We start from the raw sequence: 27,037 nt of genomic DNA, 5'->3' as shown, positions 1-27,037 counted from the left end.
GAATGGTATAACAATACATACCCACTGAAAAAACCAGGATGCTTAGCATATAAACACTCTAATAGCTAACCTGACTTTTCCCTACTAGAACTTTTATCTTAAAGGAATTTAACCCATCTGCACATATTATTAGCTCTTTCACATAAGGTTGCTGAAAGAATGATTTGCTTAAGAAGATTAGCTCTTTTAGTGTTCAGTAGTAGTACTGACAAATGAGCCCAGAATGATTATAGAGGAACTCCGTTAGCACCATCTTCTGATCTTTTACTTTTAAATAGAATGCCTTCAGTCAAAAATGCTTTAATCTGACCTTTCACATCTTTCCAAACCAAGGATCAACTTCTAATGCTGTGTATTCAAATCTTGTTTGTGATGAGATGGCTTTCAAGGCTGCTCTGAGCTACGTGGAAGAACACCACAGCAGTTTAAATGGAATTTCAATGCCAGTTTTTTTTCTTCCGTTTGTTGTAACTGCATGCAACATCTCATCTACACTTCACCACATTGGTGGTGATGACTTTTTGAGCAACGCTGCAGCAAAACCATCTGGGTTAAAAATAATTTTACAGAAGAAGGATATTTTTAAACACAGGTGGAAGACAGAAAAGGTGATACTGAAACACAAAGAGGGGAACAAAGCTGTCTTGGCTGGCTCGTGGCAAGGAAATGGATATTCAGTTTGGCTGCATACCATAAAACTGAGGTGTAAAGCAAGCACTGTAATAAAGCCAGCATTCTAAGTTGCCTGCAGTGGCTCTGCAGCTATTGTTTGCATGACAGTCTCTTTTCCCATACAAAAGCTAAGGGTCAAATTTTGAATGACTTACAGAGTAATCCTCTTATTTAAAGCAGTGAAATATCCAGATCCATCACTAATACACAATTCTATGCAAGCTTTGAAATCATGGGAGTTGTATTTCTACAGAAGTTGCATAAATTAACAGTTTATCAACCTTCGGAGATCTATCTTGCTTCACTGTTCCAACAACTGAAAGACATGCCATAAACAAAATTCCATTCATGATATTCTCTCAGTAAAAATGGGTACACTCTTCCATTCTACTTTTAAGCCATACTGCCATCTACAGCTTGAATAGACACACCGCTCTGCTTCGAATAGCAGGGTAATTGAGCCTGGAAGGGATCTCTGGTTTATAGATGAGGCAGGGCTGTCTCTGAGATCAGACCAGTTAGCTCTGAGCTTTGTTAGTTGGGCTGTGGAAATCTTGTTGGTCAGAGGCTGCACAGTAACCAGATTGAACCTCTTATTTCAGTTTATGCTCTTTGTCTCCTCCTACCACGCACCACTGTGAAGCCTGGCTCAATCTTGCTAACCTCCCTGCAGGTAGTGGCAGATGCTGTAGGTTCCCTAACCCCATCCCAATCCTGCCTCCTCCCCAGGATGAGGAAGCCCAGCTCCTTCAACCTGTCCTCCAAGGACAAGTGCTCAGCCCCCACCTAGCTTGAGAATTCTTCATTAAACTCATTTGTTGCACTGGGATAAAAGTTGAGCATAGGACATAAATGTGATCTAGCATGCTGAAAAATGAGAGATTTCCTTTGATCTTTTGGCTTTGTCTAACAGCGTTCAGGAGACTGCTGGAGATGTTTGCTGCCAGGGCACACAGCTGACCCACACTCAGCTGCCTGCTTCCCTTAAAGCTGCTCCCTAACTAGGTGCTGCATTCCAGCCTGGGCTGCTGCAGGGGTGCTTTCTTCCCAAGGGTAGTACTTTCCATTTCTCCTCTTTTACTCTCCTAAGGTTTCTGTTGGTCCATTCTTCCAGCATGTCTAAGTCACCCTGAAAGACAGACAGAACTCCCAGCATTTCTCTTTGTTCCTTTAACTTGGCGTGATCTGCAAACTTGTTGAGGGTGAACTCCATGCCCTCTTCCAGGTCACTGACAAAGTCATTAAATACCACAGAGCCCAGGAGAGAGACCCCTAGGGTATTCACTCCAATTAGGATATGACCCATTAACCACTACTCTTCTAACCTCCTCCAACCACTTTTTTTTTGTTTTATCTCATTTGTAAACCAATCTAGAAAGCACTTCTTAACTTTGCAACAAGAATAGCCTTGCAAATGTCTAGGTAAATTACATTCTTTGTTCTTCCTTTGTCCACAAATGCACTCATTTTATTACAGTTAACTTTTTAAATATAAAAGAATACAAACTTTGTTTTCCCCCCACAGAGGCGGTTCCATTAAAAAGTTTTTGTCACCATAAAAGCGTACAGTAATAGGAACAGAATCTGCATCCTGTAAACAATAAATCAGTGTTTGGTTTTTACTATGAACTCTTGCAATTATATTCATTGCACACCTCATCTTTCTGAGCTTACTTGAATAAGCACTGACTAAAAAGCTATGTACAACTTCACCCTGGAATCAACAGTATTACTTTAAATTGTAGCATTCATTAAATGACTGACAATGTGCCAGTAGTCTGCTACTTTTGATTCAAGACTTCTACCTTCTAACATTTAGTACATGAATGCAATGAAAACACAGTAAATTCAGGGAATCTCAGTACAGCAGCTTTTTGGTTAGATACCTGTAGGCTACAACTTGTAACATAATTGCTACTCAGCATCCCTAAACATTCAGTATAAACCAGCTTTTAAAAAATGATGATGAAATAAAAGATGCACGTGTTTTCTGCAAACATGTTTCCAGGATAGAACTGAAAGCTGGATGTCTGTGGAAATAAGAAATTCATGCTTGCAGCCCGCAGCTTCTTTAAGTTCTGTTAAACCTGTCTGACAGGACGCACAGCTCTGCACTTTTCACTACAGATTTGCATTTAGGGTTTGGAATGTTTCTGGAACTGGGATTTTGCTGGTTTCTTCCCCAGTCAGTATAAATCTAAATCTATTAATTTTTCCTGTTCCTGGTTTCAAATTGTGATTTCCCTTTTTCTTTTTTTTTAATTTGCATTATGCAAAAAAAAAAAAAAAAAAAAAAATCACCACTGGTATAATATTCATGCAATCTTTCATTAACTGCAACCTTAAAAGTCACATTTCATTATTTCCCTGAGACAGACCGTTGCGTAGCATGAAGGATCAAGGTCAAATGATATATGAAGAGATACTTTTGACTCATCCAGGTGGCTGTCTTCAATTTTGCTTCCTTCTTCACTGCCTTCCAAAAAATAGGAAAGATTCTGAACGTTTTTCAAAATGTGTCTGTAGCACCCAGGTATATTCAGTTGCAACGGAGGCACTCGGAATTTGCAGATCTGCAGCTCATCCTTAGAAAGTCTGTCACGGTACCACTGCCCAACTTTATTACTTGGGTACTTGATACTGTGTCCCACCATTGGAAGAACAACCTTCAAAAAAAAAAAAAAGAAAAGAAAAAAAAGAAGAAAAAAAGAAAAATAAAGACCAATGATTTTCCTTTAAAGAAATTTGATGACAACTTTAAATGTGTTTGGGGCCTGAAATGGCAAAAAGGCAGATTCTTCTTCTAAAAGCAAGTGTGCAAGGCAGGTATCTGAGATGTAATGAAAAGGAAAAGCAGAACAAAATAATAACTATGTCATGATTTCTAAAACAAACTACAAGTACACTGACATGAATTTCCTTGTTTGCTGGGAAATGCACAGCAACGAAGACATTAAGTTGCATATGCATGACTTCATGATGCTCTGACTTCAAAAATCATGTCAACAACCCCAGAGAAAAGCACTGCCATACTACAGAAGACATTGTACTGACTTCCACTGCAAAGTAAATATTCTTCCCTTCTTTTTGTTTTGAGAGTGGAGGTTAGCTCATATGTATTTTCGTCAGTGTGCATTCTGGTAGAAAATGAGACTGCACCAGGTAATTTAATCACATTATTTTTAAAACAAAACATTTCAATCAAATAACACAGGATTTTTCATACAGACTTACTTGATGTATAGAGTATTTGTTAGCTGACTCTTCCAGAGCAGTGACAACGTGAACCTGACAATACATTTAAAGAGATGTAAAGAAAAAAGAAGCTTCCTTGAAATAAAGCATACAGATTATTTTATGAATCACACACTGAACTACTAAACTTTTAAGGGATTCTGATGTTATTTGACTAAGACAAGGGCAAATAATCTATTTCCATCTAAAAATATTAGAGATGCTTAACTTAAAATGAGCTGCAATTTTGTGTTAACATCATCTAAAGAAAAAAATTCGAATGTTACATTAAATAGGAATATATATATTTAACTTAGTACTACATTTGACAGCTCTGTTTTTCATACTACTTGATATACTTGGTTTGTTAAAAATCACAATGGTAACAGATACTCTTTTCAGTTAATCAGTAAGCTTTGAAGTACTCTTGCTTCAGATCTATAAGAATTTCCCCTGAACAAAGGAGACACACCATACCTAAGCACAACTCTGTTAACTTTCCAGTTAAACACCTCAAAATTCTATGCTTCAGCTGATAATTAGGAGAAAGTGAAATGCCTCCACAGTAAGAAAGGTAAGGTCTGAGCTCGAGAGCAAAACTCAGATCTACACAGACTGATAACAGTAGCAACAGGATGAGGGGAAATGGTTTTAAACTGGAAAAGGGTAGATTTAGACTAGATATTAGGAAGAAATTCCTCACTGCGAGAGTGGTGAGACACTGGAACAGGTTGCCCAGTGAGGCTGTGAATGTTGTCTCCCTGATAGCATTCAAGGCCAGGCTGGATGGGGCTGTGAGCAACCTGCTCTAGTGGGAGGTGCCCCTGCCTATAGCAGGGGGTTGGAACTGCATGATCTTAAAGGTCCCTTCCAACCCAAACTATTCCGTGATTCTATGAATATAGGTTCACCCTGAAGGTTTTTTCTAGTAAGATCCTAAGAGCATCAGACACCATCAGTTCTTACATCAACTTTGCCATTCTGTTTCTTCTCCTCTGTTGAGTAAAATAAATGGTCAAAATAGATAAAAGCTGTTAAAATACATCTAGCATATATACCTATTTCTGGTTAAATCAAAGTGAAATGCTCAAGTTGTTCACTTCTGTCACTAAGTATTTTACTGGACACATCAAAATGAAAGCACTTGATTATTGTCTGACATCTTAATGTATTCAAGTGCATTAAGCAAATTTATTAAGAGCTATTCTGTAAAAAGTCACCTTGTCATTCAGGGAAAGGCTTTCATCATTTTCTTCTGAGAAGACCAGATCACCTTCAACAACTTTGCAACCATAAGTCTTCAGCCTATAAGATGTCGCTTCGTTCCATATTTGGCTGCAATAAGCATGGACGTAGAATATGCGCATGGAATGAGGAATACTGAGCCACCCTTTAGTACAGCCTTCTTGATTCACACCATAGCGATGTAATGCACGTAACAACATCTTCTCTCTCACTTTAAATTCTGGCAGCATCGTGAGTGTTCCTTTTGCATCTTCTGGCATAAACAAAAATACCCACTTAAGTTATCATTGATTTTTCAAGTACTTTCTGGCAAGAAAAAAACCAAACAAACCCAACACACTTGAACAGATTAAATAGGTCAGAAAAAAAATGATGATAGCCTGAACTCTTTATGCTGATTTGTAGGTTTGTATTCCCTTTCCTTCAACACGTCACATCAGACAAATTCCATCTTATATATTCACCAATACAGTCCCATGAATTCTGTTTTCTGTATTTCACACAGGAAAAATTGAGCTAGCTGTCATTCAGTTATCCAATCAATTGTAATTTCTTAGAAATTTATTTAATCACTCCAAAGTTGTTGTTTTTTTATTTAAGATCAGATAACTGAAAGTACAAAACAAGCTAGGAAAGGACATTAAACCTCTGTTTTACATCATTTGAAAACACTGCTACGAAATAGATCTTAGAAATAAAGTTTCAAACTGCTTTGGCCACTGGAAGGTCTAAGCCTCAAGCACAATGAAATTATATTTAATCACATTTGTACTATGTTACGGAAATGTTTAAGTTTTTATGTTTTAAATATTTTCCTACTTAGTTTTTACTTGCTTTTTTTTTTTCCAAAGAGTGGTTACCTCAAGGAGCCATTGCACAGCCTTTTACCTTTTGCTTTTAGGAAAAGGCACACTGCTGTTTTCAGAGTCTGCACCAATACCTTTCAACGCACCACATAGCAATACACAGCACAGAATGATCATCTTAACTCATCTGTGCAATGAAAAGTATCTGTGCCTCTGGGAGCCATCCATAGTATCTGTGCTATCACCATATAACAGAATGCAGGCTAAAACTTGTGGAAGATTTCAAAAGATCAAACATTTGAAGTCAAGAGCAACTCAAAATTCCTACTTTTAGAGGGAGAGTTAAGTTGAATGATAACCACAATAAATACAACAAAGAGCACTTCACTTAGCACACAGTGTCTTTGGTATATTTTGTTGAATTCAGATCAAAAAACACAGACTGTGGATCACAGGAGAGCATGGAAGAAGATACACAATTAAAAAGACATAAAAGCCAGGCCCAAAAATGCAAAAAAAAAAAAAAAGAAAGAAAAAAATGTAAAATTAATATAGAAAATTCTGAAAATAAGATGCCTAACCATGTTAAGCACTGCATACAAGTTAGGTGCCTCATTCCCTATAATTGCTTTTAAATTAGAGAAGAAAAATTATATTTCAGAAGCAAACACACTGAAGAAGGCTAACATTGCTTCAAAGAAACCAACTGTAGCCTTTTCCAGCATTATGCTGCTATAGAGCATTGGTTTCTGCACATGAAATACAGCAGTATTCTGTTTTGCACAGCACATTTAAGGCCTGATTTTCACCTTATTTTCAAAAATTAGATATGAAATTCTAATGAGTTCCTTGGAATAAGCTCTAAGTGGTATGAAGAGGCAGCAAAATAAGAAGTAACACTGCACAGCAACACTACATTCCTGTACAATACCTGCACTGAATAGATAGATAGACAATTTAAGTGGACTTACCAGTTTGAAGAAAGTATCTTTTGGCATTATTTACAGGGTCATCAGTATCTTCAGGCGTGAGGAATAATTTCACAGCTTTCACCTTTAAAAAACATAATTTACATTTACTGCATTTAAAAATAACCACTTCTCAATGAAACAAGCAATGTATGCCAATCTGTGCCATCATTCTCTACTGAGCTGGAAAGTTCCTTCTCTTTCCCTCCAGTATGTTTCATGTAATTAAGACACAGCACTTCCCATAGTCGCACACAGAGAGGAAACAACTATTTACTTTTATACTGATCTGACACTTTAAGTGGGAAAACACTAAGCTAACCCCTGCTACTTGCAACAACAGTAGAGACACAATTTGCTGCCACAAATATCAACCCGTGTCTGTCTCTGTTTATCTGTTTTATTAACATTTTCTTCTGGTCTTCCTCTGTACTGCACTGTGCAAGCATATATTGGGACATTTTTAATACAAATAGTTTCTACATGTTTTAAATTAAAAAGTAACTGAGTTAAGACTAGATGTTTGTATCATTACTCTGCAGGAATTGATACACGGTGTGAACTGCTAGTATTAACACACAAAATGTCAGATTCCTCCTATGTTTGGAAGATAAGTTTTCCTGACTTGTCAGATTAGAGGAAGAGGATACTCAAGTATTTGTTTGACTTCCAAGGCTCTGATTCAGTTTTAAACATGTGCCAAACACTATGCTACATAGATTGAAAAGTGTATGACTCTTATCTTACAAATTATCACTTAAGAAGTAAGATCTCCTTAGCTTACATGGGAACATTTACTCAAAACTAAGATTTTGGGAAAGTAGCCAAGGAATAATGAAGAGCAGAAACTTCTCCTCAACAGCAGATACATTAGTGTGGTATTAAAACCTTTTGTATGGTCCCACGTAGTATCTTGCCACATTTGTAAGAGTATAGACCTCCAACAGAATAAGGAGTTTATAGGTTAGGAGGCAATAAGGACCCCAGATAAGCACAGTATAGATACAGCTTCATTTTAGTGTTCAACCTTTGTAAGAATGCAATCAATTCCTTGAGAAGAGGCATGATGACAATCACATTACAGACAGAAGAATCAATTCCCAAACTGCTTACAGCTACACCTACTGATTAAACCAGATTTTTCTAATTCAGAATGAAGGTCTTCATACTTGTGTTGTCAAAACTTATTTGGCAATTACTTCCTGCACACATTCTCACAAACAAAATTGCTCACTGGGAAGGTCAGCACTGAGCACCAGACGTAGCAACTATAACGTGAAATGAACTTGACAGTAAGTACTTATATCACACAATGAAAATACCATTTTTTCATTCAGTAGAGCCAATCCTATTTGATCTGTCTGAACATTCTGTCCTTGTCCAAAACGCTGAGGTCCATAATAATTCACAAAACCTTTTGCCTAGAATTAGAAAGAATGAGTATGTTAAAAACATCAAAACATTGCGAACTGTTAGTGATTCTGAGCATGCAACACACATACTTCTCTATTTATACCCAAAATACATACTATGTTTTTAAATTATAAATAATATACAACAGCTTCTTAACTCGTGATTCATTGCAATATTTTAGCTATTAGAAACGTCTAAAAACACAACCAAGGTTTATTCTTCTCTTTCCTTTTTTAAGAAATAGGTAAATGAAACAAAACAATTTCTATGTAATTATTATAAATATTACTACGGTTCAAGTCAAAGTAATTGAGCTCTTTCTATGTGCCAAATTCTGTACTGAAGCAAAGAAAAAACTGCACATGCAATGAACAGTAACAGCAAGTGGACATTTTCTCCTTAAAATACTCATATTTTTTTCTCATGAGATTGTTTGCACTGTTATTAAAATAGTAAAGAGCAACAGCAAGCATTTCTGCTAACCAGGATTTTAAATCTCCTGATGAGTGTTAGGTCACACGAGGGCAGTAAAATCACAGCCACGTGACTGCTATCCCTTTCTAAAAAAAGAACAAGTAATAAATATTCATGGGGTAGAAAATCAAATTATATAACCTTGCTTTTGATTCCCCTAGGACCAACACACGATTTTGTTACGTGGAGGATGAAAAATCCTTATTTTGGAACAACACAGATGCCATTTCTGTCATTCATCATCTGACCAATAGGTTAAATCTTTTCTTAGAGAGACATGCTACCAAAGGAATTGGTGTTCATTTTCCCAAATAGCAAAACAAAAAAAAGTGAGATGCAGAAGACAGAAAAGCATTAAAGAATCAGTTGGTTATGTGCTCTTTTTTTCAGTAGTAAAATTAATTTCCAAAATTTTCTACAGTGCATATCGTTTGTTTTGTTTCTGCATACTGGATAGTTTTCATTGAAGTCTTTATTTCAGGATTAATCTTCTTAATTTGTATAGTAGTTATTACTTAGAAAGAAAGGGTAAGAAAATTACTGCCATAAAAAAATCTAAACTTTCTCCTTTCCATTATTTTCTTCTGTATTTCTCAGTGTTTTAAGAAAGCATGATGATGGGGTTTTCTTAAGGGTCTACAACCAAAATCCACAGAATTTCAGAGAATCTTCTTGGTCTACTAAAAAGTGATTTCACATGTATTTATGAAATGGAAGCACACATTTCCTTTTTTTCACCCAAGCCAACCACATATTTAGTGTATATGACCAAAAAAGGCAAGCAGTTGACCTGTATATTTTTTTTACTGTGAAACACAGCACTTTGGTTGGCCTTAGATCTGCATCTTGATGGCCCAATATATCAATACTCATTTACTAACAAATGTCCCATCTGTCTTTCTGCACCATGCTGGGGATTAAAGTTTGTAACACAGAACAAATGGCATTCAGAAGGCAGGTCTGCTCCCAGTTCCTTGATTAATGCAAGGAAGTCATAAAATAGTGAGAAAACGTGTCACAAAGAGGGAAATAGTGCTTTTGTTCTGCCATTACAACCCTGCTCTGTATTGGCAGCCACGCAGCTTTTTACCTCTATATTTTCCATTGCTTCAGATATTCTTTCTTTCAAATCTATGGAAGAGTCATGACTGTGGTGTCTGAGATCTCTCACAACTATATCAAAGTGATTGCCTTTCAGCTGGCCAAGTCTAAGATGCTGGCATGCTGAATGTATGTTGTGTATTCTCATGCCCTTTTTTTCCATTTTGCTTTCAATTTCTTTCAACCTGCATAAATAATTGGGAGAAAATATGAGCCACCTGCAATTAAAGCCATACAACTCATAAAGAAGATATTTTCTTACTTTTACATTAGAATTAAAAAGACTTAATAGAATTCAAAAGAGATTTAAAACAGAGAAAATAAAATCAAATGTAGAGACAGTAGTCTAAAAATTTAGCTGTAGTCCATACTTTTAGACTCTGTGCTTCAGTCGCATTAATGTTTTGTAGCTTGACAGGTATGGGAATTAAGCAAGTCACTGAACATTCTCAAGGCACCCAAACTGAATTTTATATTCTCTATTGAAAGAAATAAGTTATCTAATCTTCAGTCCTAGAAATCTGCTTTTTATGAAAAGAGAATAAAAGAGAAAGAAGAAAAACAAAATGAGAAAAGAGAGAAAAAGGAAAAAGTAATGTCTGCCACTCTAGCAGTCTTCAAAACACAATTTGCTCTTTCTTAGTAAGTCTTAAAAAAGCAAACTCAGGACACTGCTTCTCTGAGTATGCTTCCACATCCTTGAAACTGGAAATGCAGCTGACAGTTCAAGTGTTTGCCCTTTAAAGCATCCACTCAATCTCTTTTTTCTTACATATAAGAAAGAAGTAAATTCAAGGGAAACTTTCAGCTTACATTCTAAACATTTTAACACTTTAGTAAATTATTTTTTCTGACAAACCAGCAGCTTGGAAGCAACCATTTTGCTTAATCACTTATACATTAAGGCAAAAAACGTCTTAGTCTGCAATGGAATTTTACTACTGATATCTGTTTTAGCACTGAACCCTAAAAACAAATTCTACTTTATTTAATTTGAAAAGTGTTCTATGTTGTTGACTAAAAAACAGTAGAAAGTTAAAGCTGAGGAGAAAGTAAGTTGTGGTTTTTACAGAGGCAATTTTTTTACTGCAGCTGCAGAACTTTTTTTACCCACTGCACTGGCAGAAATGAGAAAGTCTTGTATTATCAGCAAGTTATTCAGACCATATTTGCTATCCTTGTTGTCTGTGGAGTGCAGGATGGAACTGTTGGGTACAGGTTTCCTCTCTCTTCCAGCTAGTGGATGGTACTTAAATTATGAACTGGATCACATAATCATGAACTGGAAAGATATTGCTTCAGATAATACTGTACATTCATAGTATGACAAAAAAAAAATTCTGTAAATTCCCACACTGGGAGACTTCAGTGCTACACTGTATATATCCTAAAGCCACAAAATACTAAAGCCATTGCCACTGTGGTCTAAACACAGGAGGTTGGAAAAATAGAGCAGCAGGTACCTTTCAGCAGCTTAAACTGTGTTGATACTCAACAGCAAGTTACAATAATCCTACCCCAGACTGTCAGTACCTCTCAGGAGTAACCTTCTTCACAACCATCAGTTGGTATGTAATAGCCTTCTTATCTTTGATGCCAGTGTAACTGAAGTCTGAGGGAAGAACTCCAAGCTCAGCAGCCAAGAAGCTGATTGCTTCCAGTGTTTCTAGGTTTTCTTTCTGAAGGGTGAAAGCTGAAACAATCATTCCAGAATTATTAGAAATTTGCACTTCTAAATCATACAGGTAGCATTGCTGTGGCAGACTGTAGGTTCTTCCTTTCAAACCACAATGGCATGACAACTGCAGAGAAACAGTGCTCCGAGGGTCACCTCTCCCACTCAACAAAACTGAAGGAAACGGGACATTTTCAGTATTGAAAGAATAGAGACACAGTAAACAAAAGTGGGAACAATCAAAACCCCCTGTTGGCTTACAGAGTAGCACCTGACCAAATGCAATCCAATTCCAGTGACCAAACTTATTGCTAGAAGCATTCTGCAGACCAGAAACCTTTAAGAAATGAGATCACAAATCAAACCTTAACTCACTAAGCTGTCCAACATCTGAACACATCTTCTTAAATCCACCAGTTCCTTTCAGGGTGAACAGAGAGCTGGGGGTGCAGCCAAAAAGATTCTATTACCACTGAACAGCTTATATGAATCACAGCACCAACTAGATTCATCCATCTTGTGCATTTTCCAGTATGACTATGCTGCATTAATGATTTAGTTCAGCAGAAACAACAGGTGCATCAGAGCTATACATCACTCCAAAATGATTCTGATGGTCAGCATTACTGCAGAACACCACAGTATCCCACATTTACACTAAAAATGCAATGTTTACCTGTATAAGGATCTTGTTTAATCTGGAAACCATCAGCAGACCTTTTTCTGGAGGAACTTCTCCCTCGAAATCTCACTGTTATTGACATATTTGCCTTATGACTGACATCTGCTACAGTAAAAGACTTTGTTTCTAAAATTTTACCAAATTTTTTATTGATGAAGTGGTGAACTACTTTCCTGTGCTCCTTATTTCCATCAGGCTCAAAAGAAAAGGTGGAATTTTCTAGCTTGGCGTCTAAAAATTTAAAGAAATCGCTCGTTTCCTTTTCGGACACTAGCTGACAGAGTTCTCTGTAGTCAGCGTTTCCTTTCACAACCATTTCGTTGTCCTTGGTCACAGTGACCAAAAAGGGGAACCTCTGCCTGATGGCGCCGTGCAATCCAGCCCGGTCTCTCTTGTCCGGCACGGCTCCCAGCGACAGCTCCCCGCTGCCGGCATCACAACCCGTTTCCGAGTCCCACGCCTCCCTGAGGTCACAAGCAAATCTGCTGAGCCTCTCACTCGCGGGTTTGCCCAGCAGGGAATCCAACAGAGCGGCTGCGTCCGGGACGGACTTGGGGTCACCAGCGCACCGGATGTGCTCAGGGGATGACACGAGGTCAAGGCGGGCAGGCCTGGCAGCCCCGGCGGTGGCCGTGGCAGGGACCGGTCCTGGTGGGCTGGCGTCTCGGGGCTCTGCGGAGATCTGAGGCAGCTCCAGTTCCCTCACGACGAAGTCACCGGGCGCCTTCTTGATGGTCCCGCGGAAGCCGGTGTGATCGGTCACGTGACTGAGGGAGCGCAGCATGGCTCCTCTACCCGCCGCTGCGAGAGGAGAATAAATTAATAACAACACTTATATATATATATATATTTATATATATATATGTTACAGACTGCCTGTCGATTGCAAGCAGAACCCCCGACGAGGAACTCCCCCCTCCTACGCGCCGGCCGTGCAGGAGGGCAGGGCATCCCCCCGGCAGGAAGCGGGAACTTGCGTCATGGCCCCGGCGACGGGAGGTGCTGCGGAAGAGCGGCGGGAGCGCCGCTGCAGGGAGCGGCTTCTTGGCTCGTGGCTTTGTCCCGCCCGATGGTGGTTCGTGGCCCCGCGATGAGCCGGCCGGTCACCGCCGCCACCTACGTCCGCAGCCTGCGCTACGGGCTGCTCAGGGAGCTGGCCGACCTCCTCGACCCGCAGGACGGCTGGAAGAGGCTGGCTGCGGCCATCACCGACCCGGCCGGCGGGAGCAGATACAACCAGGCGCACATCAGGTATGAAACAGGATGCTCAGAGAGGCGGAGGATATCCTGTCCGTGGAGACACGGAGTGCCGGGCTGCGTGTGGCTGTGGTGTCTGTGGGAGCAGGGCGGTTGGAATAAGTGTCCTGTAAGAGTCCCTTCCAACCCAATCGGTTCCACAGAGAACTGGCGGAGGCAATCAGAATAAGCAGCACAGGCGATTTGCTCTGTGCAAGTGCAGAATGTGTACTTTTACTTTCTCTGGTGTCGTTTTGTGGGGGGAGTTCTATTTATCATAAAGTCTATAAGTAGTCATACTTGTCCTGAACTTCACTGTATTGTCACTTATTTGTGTCTTTTTATTTACCATTAATCTCCCTCCCTTCTTAGTGGTTCTCCGTGCTTCTTTTCTTTTCTTTTCTTTTCTTTTCTTTTCTTTTCTTTTCTTTTCTTTTCTTTTCTTTTCTTTTCTTTTCTTTTCTTTTCTTTTCTTTTCTTTTCTTTTCTTTTTTCTCTTTTCTCTTTTCTCTTTTCTCTTTTCTCTTTTCTCTTTTCTCTTTTCTCTTTTCTCTTTTCTCTTTTCTCTTTTCTCTTTTCTCTTTTCTTTTCTTTTCTTTTCTTTTCTTTTCTCTTCTCTTTTCTCTTTTCTCTTTTCTCTTTTCTCTTTTCTCTTTTCTCTTTTCTCTTTTCTCTTTTCTCTTTTCTTTTCTTTTTCTTTTCTTTTTTTCTTTTTTTTCAAAATTAGCTTTAATTTTTTTTTTTTAAGGAGATTTGAGGCGTTTGTGCAAATGGGAAAGAGTCCCACGTGTGAACTGCTTTATGACTGGGGAACAACAAATTGTACAGTTGGTGACCTTGTGGATCTGCTGATTAGGAACCAGTTTCTGGCACCAGCAAGTCTTTTGCTCCCAGGTAACTGTTACCCCTGGATATTCTGTGCTGTGTTCCTATGTTTGTATGATGCTTCACAGTAATTGAATGATCAGAAAGGATTAGGTGAAAATAACCAAAAGAGGATATAATTTCCATTATTTATAAGAAGAGTTTTATGGAAGTGGGCTCGTATTTTCCAAGTTTAAATAAAAGCCCTGTAGTTTGCATGAGGTAGAAGAATATAACTTCAGTAAATGCTGGCATAATGTTATTTATGTTTTCTGTTTCCTAATATGGTTAACCTTTTTTCTAAATTCCATTTTCAGAAGCTGTCAGGATGGCACAAGGAGTTACATTACCTCTTTCTTCACAGGAAACTTTGCCTATACATGAGAAACAACAGCCTATACAGGAAAAAGAAGTGACCTATGTAAAGCCTGTTCTATCACAGAATACAGAGAATCAACTTTCAGACCCTCCGTGTTTAAGACAAGAAAACAGCAGTGCACAGTCTAGTAACACGGGTAGGTGCTTAGTTGCTGATCTGTCCTTCACCTGTGTGAAATAAGTCCTAGGAATGCATTGGAGTAACAACTGTATTTGTGCCTTCATGCTTTTTTGTTCTTGATCTGTATGACTGTGAGTGCAGCCTGTTCAAATAAGATGTCGGAAAATGAGATATCACGATAGCCTCACACTGTGGTGTGAGGTTCAGCAGTGGCAAGTGTAGAGTTCTGCACCTGGGGATGAATACCCACATGCATCAGTACAGGTTAGGAGCTGCCTTGCTGGAACAGAGCTCTGCAGAGAAGGACCTGAGTGTTCTGGTGGATAACAGGTTGGCCATGAGGCAGCAGTGTGCCCTTGTGGCCAAGAGACCACAGGGTTACCACAGGGAAGTGTGCTGTCTCCCTGGGGCCCGGATCAGGGACATTGCTAGAAGACTCCCGGATTTGATACGCCCCACCGACTACTACCCGTTACTCGTAGTTCAAGCAGACTGCAATGAAATAACTCAGAGAAGTCTGCGAACTGTGAAAAGAGATTTCAGGGGATTAGGACGATTAGTTCAAGGGGTGGGAGCACAAGTGGTGTTTGCTTCCATACCTTCTGGGGCGGTGAAGGACGCAGAATGGGCTAGGAAAACACAGATGATGAATAATTGGCTGAGAGGTTGGTGTAGAGACAGACACTTGGGGTTTTTTGACCATGGAGCAGTTTACTCGGCTCCTGGCCTGTTATCTGTTGATGGAATGCACCTTTCTCAAAGGGGGAAACGAATCCTAGCACAGGAGCTAGCTGGACTCATTGAGAGAGCTTTAAACTAGCTGTGACAGGGGAAGGGGATAAAACAGGACTAACCAGTAAAGAGCCTAAGGAGGCTGTGCTGGAGAAAGGGGTGAGGCAGATATCTCAGCTGAAGTGCATCTATACCAATGCATGCAGCATGGGCAATAAACAAGAAGAGCTTGAAGCCATTGTGAGGCAGGCTAACTATGACCTTGTGGCTATTACAGAAACATGGTGGGACCTCTCCCACGACTGGAGTACTGGGGTTGATGGCTACAAGCTCTTCAGAAGGGATAGACAGGGAAGAAAGGGTGGTGGTGTAGCTCTCTATATCAAAGAGTGCTTTGATGTTGAAGAGCTTGAGGTTGGAAATGATAGAGTCTCAATGGATAAGGATCAGGGGGATAGTCTTTAGGAGTGACATCGTGGTGGGCGTCTGTTATAGACCGCCTAGTCAGGATGAAGAAATAGACGAGGTGTTCTATAAACAACTCGTAGATGTTGCACGATGGCCAGCACTCGTTCTCATGGGGGACTTCAACTTCCCTGACATATGCTGGAAATATAATACTGTGCAGAGGAAGCAGTCCATGATATTTCTAGAATGTGTGGATGATTGCTTCCTGACACAGCTGGTGCAAGAGCCTACCAGGGGAGATGCCTTGCTAGACCTGCTCTTCACTAACAGGGAAGGACTAGTAGGAGATGTGAAGGCTGGGGATTGTCTTGGCCAGAGTGACCATGAAATGGTGGAGTTTGCTATTCTTGGTGATGTCAAGAGGGTGAGTAGCAAAACTGCTACCTTGGACTTCCGGAGGGCAGACTTTGACCTGTTCAGGACACTTGTTGCAAGGGTCCCTTGGGACTTGCTCCTGAGGGGTGAAGGGGTCCAGGAAGCCTGGATGCTCCTCAAGATGGAAATCTTAAAGGCACAGGAGCAGGCTGTCCTGTAGTCCCGTAAGTTGAGCCGGAGGAGAAAAAGACCAGTGTGGATGAACCAGGAACTTTTGTTGAGACTCTGAGAGAAAAAGAGAGTCTATGTCCTCTGGAAGACGGGACAGGCTACTTGGGGAGACTACAGAGAACTGCCCAAGATTTGCAGACAGAAAGTTAGAAATGCTAAAGCCCAGCTTGAACTTAGACTGGCTACTGCTGTAAAGGAGAACAGGAAACCCTTTTACAAATATATTAACAGCAAGAGAAAAACTAAGGAGGATTTCTCTCCTTTACTTGATGAGGCAGGGAATGTAACCACAGATGATAAAGAAAAGGCTGAGGTTCTCAATGCCTTCTTCACATCTGTCTTTAATAGACAGAGCAGTTGTCCACAGGGTACTTGCCCTGACCTGGAAGTCCGGGACGGGGCGCATAATGCACCCCCTGTGATCCAAGCAGAGACGGTCAGAGATCAACTCCTCCATCTGAACTGCCACAAGTCCATGGGGCCAGATGGGATCCACCCAAGGGTGCTGAGGGAGCTGGCAGAGGTGATTGCTGAGCCACTTTCTGTCATCTATCAGCATTCCTGGTTATCTGGAGAGGTCCCACAAGATTGGAGGCTTGCCGATGTGACTCCCATCTACAAGAAAGGCCATAAGGAAGACCCGGGGAACTACAGGCCTGTCAGCCTGACCTCGGTATCAGGGAAAGTTATGGAACAGATGATCTTGAGGGAAATCACACGACACGTGCATGGCAACAAGGGGATCAGACCCAGCCAGCACGGGTTCACCAAGGGCAGGTCGTGCTTGTCCAACCTCATCTCCTTCTATGACTGGGTGACCAGACTGGTAGATGAGGGAAAAGCTGTTGATGTAGTCTACCTGGACTTCAGCAAGGCCTTTGACACGGTCTCCCACAGTATTCTCCTAAGGAAACTGGCAGCCCGTGGTGTGGACAGGTTCACTCTTCTCTGGGTGGAGAACTGGCTGGAGGGCCGTGCCCAGAGGGTAGTGGTTAATGGAGTTAAGTCCAGCTGGCGTCCTGTTACGAGTGGTGTCCCCCAGGGGTCGGTATTGGGGTCCATCTTGTTTAATATCTTTATTGATGACCTAGATGAGGGGATTGAGTGTACCCTCAGTAAGTTTGCAGATGACACCAAGTTGGGAGGATGTGTCAAACTGCCTGACATTGAGGACATTGAGGCCCTGGAGCGTGTTCAGAGAAGGGCAACAAAACTGGTGAGGGGTCTGGAGCACAAGTCTTATGAGGAGCGGCTGAGGGAGCTGGGATTGTTTAGTCTGGAGAAGAGGAGGCTCAGAGGAGACCTTATTGCACTCTACCACTTCCTGAAGGGGGGTTGTGGTGAGGAGGGGGTGGGCCTCTTCTCCCTGATAAATAATGACAGGACGAGAGGGAATGGCCACAAGTTGCACCGGGAAAGATTTAGATTAGACCTGAGGAAACATTTTTTCTCTGAAAGAGTGGTCAGGCACTGGAATGGCCTGCCTAGGGAGGTGGTTGAGGCACCATCCCTAGCGCTGTTCAAGAAGCGTTTAGATGAGGTGCTAAGGGATTTGATTTAGTAGTTCAGTGGGTAGGGATGGTGTTAGGAGGATGGTTGGACTAGGTGATCTTGTAGGTCCTTTCCAACCTATGAACCTAAGAGGACCAGTGGTATCCTGGGGCATGATACAAATAGTGTGGCCAGCAGTTTGAGGGAGGTGATCTTCCCCCTCTGTTCTGCCCTGGTAAGGCCACATCTTGAGTCCTGTGTCCAATTGTGGACTCCCCAGTTCAGGCAAGACAGGGAATTTCTAGAGAGAGTCTAGTGGAGAGCCACAGAGATGATGAGGGACCTAAAGCATCTCCCTTAAGAGGAAAGGCTGAGAGACCTGTTCAGCCTGGAGAAGACTGAGAGGGGATCTTATAAAAATCTGACGGGCAACTGTTGAGTGTAGAAAGCCAGGCTCTTTCTGGCTGTGTCTGGTGAAAGAACAGGAGGTATTTCAGCACAAAGTAGAACATGGAAAGTTTCATCTGAACATAGAGAAAAAGTAGGTAAAGGGGGTGGGGTCTCCTTTGCAGGAGGAGTTCAAAACCCACCTGGACACTTTCTAGTGTAACCTACTATAAGGAACCTGGTTTAGCATGTGGTTGGACTGGATGAATTCTGGAGGTCCCTTCCAACCCCTGCCATACTGTGATTCTGTGAAACTGCAATCTCTTTTGTTCTATATGTAGTTCTGTTGCCTTCTTTCAGTACTGGCTTTGTAGACTGCTTATAGGTTCATAGGTTCATAAGGTTGGAAAGGACCTACAAGATCATCTAGTCCAACCATCCTCCTATCACTATCCCTACCCACTGAACTACTAAATCAAATCCCTTAGCACCTCATCTAAACGCTTCTTGAACAGCGCTAGGGATGGTGCCTCAACCACCTCCCTAGGCAGGCCATTCCAGTGCCTGACCACTCTTTCAGAAAAAAAATGTTTCCTCAAATCTAATCTAAATCTTCCCCAGTGCAACTTCTGGCCATTTCCTCTCGTCCTGTCGCTTAGCACCTTGTACTTTGAATTTGATCTTAATTGTCAGAAATTACTTAAGAAATTAGGAAAAAAGGTGACTGAAGAAAGTGTTCTTGTATATGATTGGTCCACTGCTTCTTACATTTTAACCTTTGTTGTCAGGAACCTGGTATATATGTTTACATTTGACACAGTGTGTGGCTGTCTGTGATCTGCACATTTAATTAATCTTACATGTATTATGAGCATTAATTAAAAAAATAAAAACAGTCAGTGCTACACGCTACCTGAGAACAAAGTTATATGTAGCTGATCATATGTATGTATTCACAGTAATTTTTTTTTAATGAGATCTTCATCTTCTCTGAAAACAGGGCTCCATTATGTCAAGATTTGTGTTGCAGCAAGTAGAGGGTCTACTTGATACGCTTGTTGTTGAAGTGAGAATGTAGTTCTGTGCTAAATGTCAAATGTGTCTTTTAGATTTCCACAATTTCTGGTTTCATGATTTGGAAAGTGTCACGAACAATTTTGATGAACGACCAGAATCAGCTGGAGGGAATAAGTTGGGAGAAGGTGGCTTTGGTGTCGTGTTCAAAGGCTACATCAATGGCAGAAATGTGGCTGTCAAAAAACTTGCTGCTGTGAGTTGTCCTCAACAATGCATTGAGAGATTTAAATAATAAAATAGATAGGTGTTGCTGTAAAATTTTATCCTTGGTAATATGTGTTTTTTTTTGTAAGTAATGAATTTTATAACTAGTGAGTGCTATCAATAGGAGACTAAAGTGAAATAAAATGCACAGATACAGCCTGGATATAAAATAAATTGATACTGGCCCTGAGGAGAAGGGTTCTGATTGATGAAAAAGCTCCATGTAAGCTGGCAGTGTGTGCTCACAACCCAGAGGGCCAGCTGTATCCTGGGCGACGTCATAAGAAGAGTGGCTAGCAGAGTGAGGGACGCAATTGTTGTCTTCTACTGTGCTCTTGTGAGACATCAACTGCAGTGCTGCATCCAGGTCTGGTCTCCCTAGTGACAGAAGGTCATGAGCCCGTTGGCGTGGGTCTAAAGGAGGCCACAGAGATGATCAGAATGATCCTATGAAGACAGGGTGAAGGAGCTGGTCTGTTCAGCAAGGAGAACAGAAGGCTCTGAGTATATTATCTTCCTGTACCTGAAGAAGGCATAAAGGAAAGCTGAAGGGGGACTTCTTACGTGGGCATGTAGTGATAGGACAAGGGTAGGTTTAGATCAGACGTTCAGAGTAAATTCTTTGCTGTGTGGGAGGTGAAGCATTGGCACAGGCTGCCCAGAGAGCCTTTGGATGCCCCATCCTGGAGATGCTCAAGGTCAGATTGCGAGGGGCCCTGGGCAGCCTGAGCTGGTGGGTGCTAACCCTGCCCAGGGCAGAGGGTTGGAATGAGATTGTCTTAAAGGTCCAACCCAAGCCATGCTATGGTAACTTGGTGACTACTGAAACTGTATTAATTACTACGATGATATAATGTTACGTGATATTAAAAACTAAAAATCACATTCTGATAGTTTGAGTTCAGTTTAAAAAAAATATGGTAAATTGTTTAGAAGTTATGTGTAACTGTTTAAAAGGAAGGCTTACAATTCATTTCTTTTTTTTTGAACAATCATGCATTTTAATACTTCCAGCAATATTAATGTCAAATGCTCTCTTTGTAGATGGTTGATGTTAGTGAACAGGATTTGAAACAGCAATTTGATCAAGAAATAGAAATTATGGCAAAGTAAGTACAGGAACATAAGTGTCATAACTTTTTCTGAGAACCTGAGTTGACAGATAACACTTCAGTGTGGTCTCCTTTTGTTTTACCAGTGTAACTTAAATTTCCAGGTTTAATGAAAATGTTTCATGCAAAGCACAAGCAGTCAGCATTTACGTACTGCTGCAGAAACGTGGCTGTGTGTGTCTGTACGTCTGTGTGATAAGGCTGGAATGTGGGATTGGGGATCACAAATGTTAGGAGATTTGCAGAGCATCTCTAAATAGAATTTTTTATTTTATTTTATTTTTGCTTTAGGTGTAAACATGAAAATCTAGTAGAATTGCTTGGTTTCTCAAGTGATGGTGCTCAGCCATGTTTGGTGTATGAATACATGCCCAATGGCTCTCTGCTTGACAGACTTGCTTGTCTGGTAAGTAAAGTCTTTAAGAGGAGCTGTTTCTGAAATCTTTTCTGGAACAGTAGAAGCTAAGCAGTGTTCAAGTACTTCTGTCTTCAAGAAGTAGGACAAATACAATAGTACTTAGTCTTCCAGTAACATTTTATACAAATGTTTTTTGACTCAGTGTTGCTTGGTGAAAGCAGAGTAACAATGTAATGTAATGTGCCACTATCCTGAAGTCCACGCTGCTCTGCAGACTTGTTATGAGCAGAGCATGCTGCAGTATTGTTCCTGTGTTTGAGACTGGTTTGTTCTTTGCTTTTTCTTAGATTTTGCAGTGTAAAATTGGCCATTGTTCACTGCCCTTGTGATAGTAGCTGTAACATGATGTTCATAGTCTGCATATCTTTTTCAGAAGCGTGTAAAGAAACATGGTGTACTTTTTTTTTTTTTGTTATTAGTACTTTGTGTAAATACAGTGCTTTCATTTGACTTATCAAATCTCGTATCTTTTGGCCCTGGCCTTTAATAAGGGATCAGTGACTGTTTGGTGGAGGGACTGGTTGCCACTTGTTAGAGTGGTGCAAACAGTAAGCTAGCTTTAACCTGCTAGCTGAATGTCCACATTAGTTTGTGTTGGTCAGTGAAAGCTGGTCTGCAGAAATGATCTGTTCTCCACAGGGATGTGTGTAAAAATGTTCATCCGTCCACTTGCTGGTCATTAGCAGTGAGTTGAATAATGAGCAGAATAATGGTAACTGAAAGCTGAAGTAGAAAACAAAGGTACAAAGGGAACTAATTGACACTATAAATTCAGAAGAAGTCTTCATCTGGCAAGGTAAAAGAAATGATGAATGTGTATACTGGCTGTGTTCTTGCTGATAAAGCAGGATTCACAGTGAAACTGCAAACTTTAGTCATCTGCTTCTTGTCTGGGCTTTGAGGAGCTGGCGAGGGAGGAGGTAGGATGCTATGACAGGATTAAGAAGTGCTTATAGAATGCACAAGATGTGGGTAGGTGCAGGTAGTTTCTTGCAGTGCAGCATATCTCATATTGTCAGAGTTAAATATTATTGCAAACTTTTATACCAGGTGAATAAACCTAATGCAAAATGTGGGAGAGAGAACTAAATGTGACAGGTGGCTATATCTCAGCAAAAGGAAATTGAGAAATCTATACCATTCATCTTTTCTTAAATTAATCACTTGAAAACCACAAAATGTAACAAGTAATTGTTCTGGATTGTTTTCTTTTTTTGTTTCATGTTATTAAGAAAAAACATACTTTGGATCTTCACATTTATTCTTCCTTTTCTCCCTTCTTATTCAAGGATGGCACTCCACCAATTTCTTGGAATACAAGGTGTGAAATTGCTGAAGGTACAGCAAATGGCATCAACTTTTTGCATGACAATAATCATATTCACAGAGACATTAAAAGGTAAAAGCTACTGACAATCGCTGGGTGCTTTTTTTTGTCGCTGTACCCTTTTAATGTCTGGAAGATTCAGTGCTTTAGGCAAGGGTGCAATCTTTCTGCAAGTGCTATCCATCACCATGGTCTCACCTGTGCCACAGGGACATGACTAGTACAGACTTCTAAAGATAATTATGAGTCTGTGGTTATCTGTCACTTTCAAATAGCAATCTGAGCACTGCAAAGATGTGTAGGAGTTCTGTTCTTTGGCAATTGCTGTAACAGAACACTGACTTTTTAAATTGGGGGTTTTTCAGATTTTTCATCTGAAAGTCTGGGTTTTCACCCACTGTTTTTTTTCTCTTAGAGCACTTCTGAGTGCCTTCTTTGATCTCCTTCTGTTTAATATGAAGATGTTAAAATGATTTAAAGCAGGTTTGTGAAGCTTATGGACCTTTAAAGTTGATGTATGTTCACTTATTTCTTATAGCAAGTTTGATGTTTTGGTTGTTGTTTTTTTTAATGACAAAGTAGTCAAAATGTCTCAAGAAAATGCCTAGATACGGATACCCTACTTCTATTGTAGGTTGGCAAGGAGCAACTGATGGGTTGGGTGTCATGGATGAATGTTTCAGTGGCTTTCTGGCTTCTGACACCTCTGCTAAATCTAGGTTGTATAGCTTTTGTTGAACTTCCTGTGAGGAAGTAGTTTTTGCTTCAGCTCTACCGTAAAATGTACTTGCTGCTTTGACAACTAACATTTCTTCTTTCTTTCCTGCTTAAGCATCAAGATGTGTAGTGCCTGGAAGGGACACGTTTTCTTATCTTATGCTGCTCTACTCTTCTAACTGCTGTGAGTTGATTGTATTACAGGATTGAATTTGGCTTTGTTTTGCTTTTGCTTTGATTCCATTTTGCAACTTGCATTTTCACTGTTCAGATTTTCTCTAAGACTGGTGAAAAGCTGGAGATCAAATAGAAACACAGCATGGAGATTGTTCCAGCATTAAGCAGTATTGTTTCCCTTTCAGGAGCATGCAAGTATTGGTATTTGTTTGACACTGGAATTTGTAACAGTTGACATTGTATTAGATAATAGGTATAAACCATTAAAGCCAGCTTTTATTAGTTCTGGGTAGAGATCTAACAGTTGAATTCCATTTTGCTGCAATACTCACTTGTGCTGTGTTTTTCTTGTTGTGTTTTGCTGTGTTTTTGTTAGTGTTTTTTGCTTGGTTGCTTTGTTTTTGTTTTGATGTCAGTTTTTCTTGCATGCTTGCAAAAGAAGAAAAAAGACTCTCAGAAATTCTTCTCGTCAGCCAGCTCTTAATTTATTTAGAGCTATTTGAAATTGAGCAGTTACCAAGAGAAAAAAAAGAACTTCATCACATTTATTCATCTAACAAAAACTGAAGTATCTGTTATTTCTGGAAACATTCAGAATAGCAGTTTGCATTTGGTTACTAAAGAGTTATTAGTCTGCATTGAAACGTATTTCCTGTTTAGGAAACCTCTTTTTTTTTGTTTTTTCTCTCCTTTCCACCAGTGCAAATATCTTATTAACTGATATGTTCGTGCCCAAGATTTCGGACTTTGGACTTGCAAGAGCATCAGTAACATTCACACGAACCATCATGACTGATAGAGTTGTAGGAACAGCAGCCTATATGGCACCTGAAGCTCTGCGAGGAGAAATAACGCCTAAATCGGATGTCTTCAGCTTTGGAGTGGTAAGCAGAGTGAGGGGAGCTGTGTGTGATGTGATTGATTGGTTTCATTTTGATAAGAGGTAGAAAATTGAGACTATCTGGATTTAAGCAACCCACTCCAATCAGAAAGGCACTGCCCCTGTGAGCATTTGTGTGAGAGGTGAGTTATTGTGTTCCTCTTTTCAAACAGTATGCGTGCTAAGGATTCATGTATTCTGAGGTTTTTTTTTTTTCCTTCTTCTAGGTCTTACTAGAAGTAATAACAGGTCTGCCACCAGTAGATGAAAACCGGGAGCCACAGTTGCTGGTATTTTTCTTTTTTTTCTTTTTCTTTTCTTTTCTTTTTTTTTTTGCATTCTTCCTCCCTCCAGGATTATTTCATGTAAAGGAGTCATCAGTCAACAGGTGTTGAGACAAGCAAATTATTCATCAAGAGATGTAGTTAAGAAAACAACTCTTCTATCAATCTCTGTTCTAGAAGTGTAGTTTTCCTCCTAGCTGTAGGAGATCGCCCCAGTCCCCGAGGTCATCTCCTTCCAATCTGTGTTATATTTTTGTGTTCTGATACTGTTTCTTGTTGTAGTGCTATTTTGATGTACCACTACAGCCTTGTTTTACCAGACAGCTTGATAGTTCCTCTTTCACTAAAACAACTGAAGGTATTCATCTCAGTTGATTCTTTACTCTTTTTTTTTATTCTTTTATTTATTCTTTTTTGTAAAGACTTAGCTGTTCATTAAGTATGAAATAGCACTGAGTTCTGGTTTGGTTTTGTCCCACGCCGTTTGGTAACTGATCACCCTCTTTACATATACACAGCTTTAGGAATACATGTGTATGACTAGTAAGTACTTTCTCTAAGCTGTATCTTCTGGAGTGGCATAATATTTATCCTTCTTAACTGGGATGACCTTAGAAAACTCAAATCCCTGTCAGATGCAATCCTTGAGCTTCCTTCCCTGAGCACTGAAAAGCAAATTGTCTTTTTTTTTTTTTTGTGGTGGAATACATGATCTTCAGATGCTTATGGTGTTCTCTGCTCATTGGTTCCAACTCTTTTGTAGTTAAGCATCAAGGATGAAATTGAGGATGAGGAGGCGACCATTGAGGATTATGTTGATGTAAAGATGAGTGACTGGGATGCACCTTCAGTTCATAAAATGTATTCACTTGCTGAGCAGTGTCTGAATGAGAAGAAGAACAGGAGGCCAAACATAAAGATGGTATGTAGCCTATCAGATTGAAGGCTCAGTTCCAGCCATTGGTGTCTGTAGTTCTGGTGTCAGTTACTTGTACTTCTTCCTGCTCTCTTGCAGGTCCAGCAGTGTTTACAAGAGATAAGAACTTGACGTATGTTTCTGATACACCTGTTTTCTAAATGGAGAGGAGACCAGCAGCAAATGGAGAATGTTATTAGCAGTTAGTGCAACATGATCAGCCTTCCTGCTTTCCAGAACTTTCTGGTCTGCATCTAAGGCATGCAGGTGTCTTGTCACTGTAATGCTATTTCCTTGTGTGTTTTTTGTTACGTGGGCACTTTTTCATGCATCCATAGCCACAGGACCCTCAACATGGGAAAGCTTTGTCTTTTTATTTGTATGAACAATCTGCAGTGCTGGTACATTCTCTACACAGCTTTTTAGACACGTTTCTGTATGACAGTGTATTGACTTTTTCTTGCCAAGTATCAAGTATCTTCAGCAAAGTAATGTGTTGTAACAGGGTAGATGCTTTTCTGCTTTGTTTTTTTTTTCTTCTTGAGAAGAGCTACTATTCCTACTGAGCACAAAGACACTTCGTAGATGTAAATGGCACTTATGTTATTTTGTTGGCAGGATGCAATAGCCTTACCCACATTTAAACAAACTTACTTAGCGTTTTAGCTTGAGAGTTCATATCAGTGTGAACAAACTGGTAACACCTGTGAATGTGACTGTTGTTTAGAAAGCCTTCTTGGGATTTGTTTTATTCAAATAAGTGCTGCAAAACATCTTTTAAGCTTTGAAGTTTCACAGGCAGAAAAATGACATCACAATGCAGATGTAGAAATGTGTGTGACTTTCTTCTGGTGAGCTCTGTTGATGAACCACATAAGTCTTCCTATGAACAATGATTATAGTTACTTCTTATTTTCCATGTTAGGCAGAGAGTCCATGTGAGTTATTGCAAATATTGATGGTTTATTTTGTTAAAGGAGTCAATTGTCAAGGATTAATTGGGCATTCTCCTTAGTCAAATCATTAAGCTCTTACTTAAATGTATGTGCATTAATAAAGTGCTAAAGCGCACAGTCACTGCAGAAAGCTTCCTGTGTTTTGGGGTTTTCATTTTGGTTTGGGTGGGCTTTGTTTGTTTGGCTTTGTTTGCAGATTGACATACCAAAGCAGTCTCAAAATGGAATGAAGTGAATAATAAGATTCTGGATACTTTGGACCAGCAGTCTACTGCTCAACTGCTCGATGAAAGAGGTGATTTTCACATAACATTTTCTGGACCTCAGGTGCTGGAAGGGGGAAGAAAAAAAAGTGCTATAAATAAGAATAAAATCTTCTTAATTAATTCTTTAAACAACTCTTCCAGCTGACACTTGAAGGTTTCCTACTAGATATTTTTTTCTGCTTTTTACATCTGTAGGGGCAGAATACATCC

General features: G+C 40.0%; 2 protein-coding genes across 2 annotated transcripts in view; one reads left to right on the top strand and one right to left on the bottom strand.

The window, feature by feature from the left end:
* Window positions 1-2,929: 2,929 nt before the first annotated feature.
* Window positions 2,930-13,054, bottom strand: PUS7L (pseudouridine synthase 7 like). The gene is made up of 8 exons (XM_065743400.1): window positions 12,265-13,054; window positions 11,447-11,606; window positions 9,903-10,098; window positions 8,248-8,346; window positions 6,929-7,010; window positions 5,127-5,404; window positions 3,907-3,960; window positions 2,930-3,338 (listed from the first exon to the last, which is right to left on the bottom strand). Exons 1-8 carry the CDS (start codon window positions 13,052-13,054, stop codon window positions 3,015-3,017), a joined length of 1,983 nt encoding a protein of 660 aa, XP_065599472.1. The 3' UTR covers window positions 2,930-3,014.
* A 273-nt stretch (window positions 13,055-13,327) lies between these two features.
* The window catches only part of IRAK4 (interleukin 1 receptor associated kinase 4), a 125,085-nt gene continuing 111,375 nt past the window's right edge, over window positions 13,328-27,037 (top strand). The window contains exons 1-11 of the mRNA XM_065743448.1: window positions 13,328-13,521; window positions 14,255-14,400; window positions 14,688-14,885; window positions 19,603-19,763; window positions 20,819-20,883; window positions 21,178-21,292; window positions 22,594-22,703; window positions 24,226-24,409; window positions 24,633-24,695; window positions 25,453-25,611; window positions 25,705-25,972. Of these exons, the coding sequence (XP_065599520.1) occupies window positions 13,340-13,521; window positions 14,255-14,400; window positions 14,688-14,885; window positions 19,603-19,763; window positions 20,819-20,883; window positions 21,178-21,292; window positions 22,594-22,703; window positions 24,226-24,409; window positions 24,633-24,695; window positions 25,453-25,611; window positions 25,705-25,737 (1,416 nt within the window). The 5' untranslated portion in view covers window positions 13,328-13,339 and the 3' untranslated portion in view covers window positions 25,738-25,972. The remainder of the gene's footprint in view (window positions 13,522-14,254; window positions 14,401-14,687; window positions 14,886-19,602; window positions 19,764-20,818; window positions 20,884-21,177; window positions 21,293-22,593; window positions 22,704-24,225; window positions 24,410-24,632; window positions 24,696-25,452; window positions 25,612-25,704; window positions 25,973-27,037) is intronic.

Source organism: Cyrtonyx montezumae, unplaced genomic scaffold (assembly GCF_038088225.1).
Source record: "Cyrtonyx montezumae isolate F1298 unplaced genomic scaffold, pur_monq_1.0 scaffold_3, whole genome shotgun sequence".
In the NCBI taxonomy this organism is placed as follows: Eukaryota; Metazoa; Chordata; class Aves; order Galliformes; family Odontophoridae; genus Cyrtonyx; species Cyrtonyx montezumae.
Note: the sequence above shows the minus strand (reverse complement) of the source record. Positions and strands in the feature narration are given on the sequence as shown.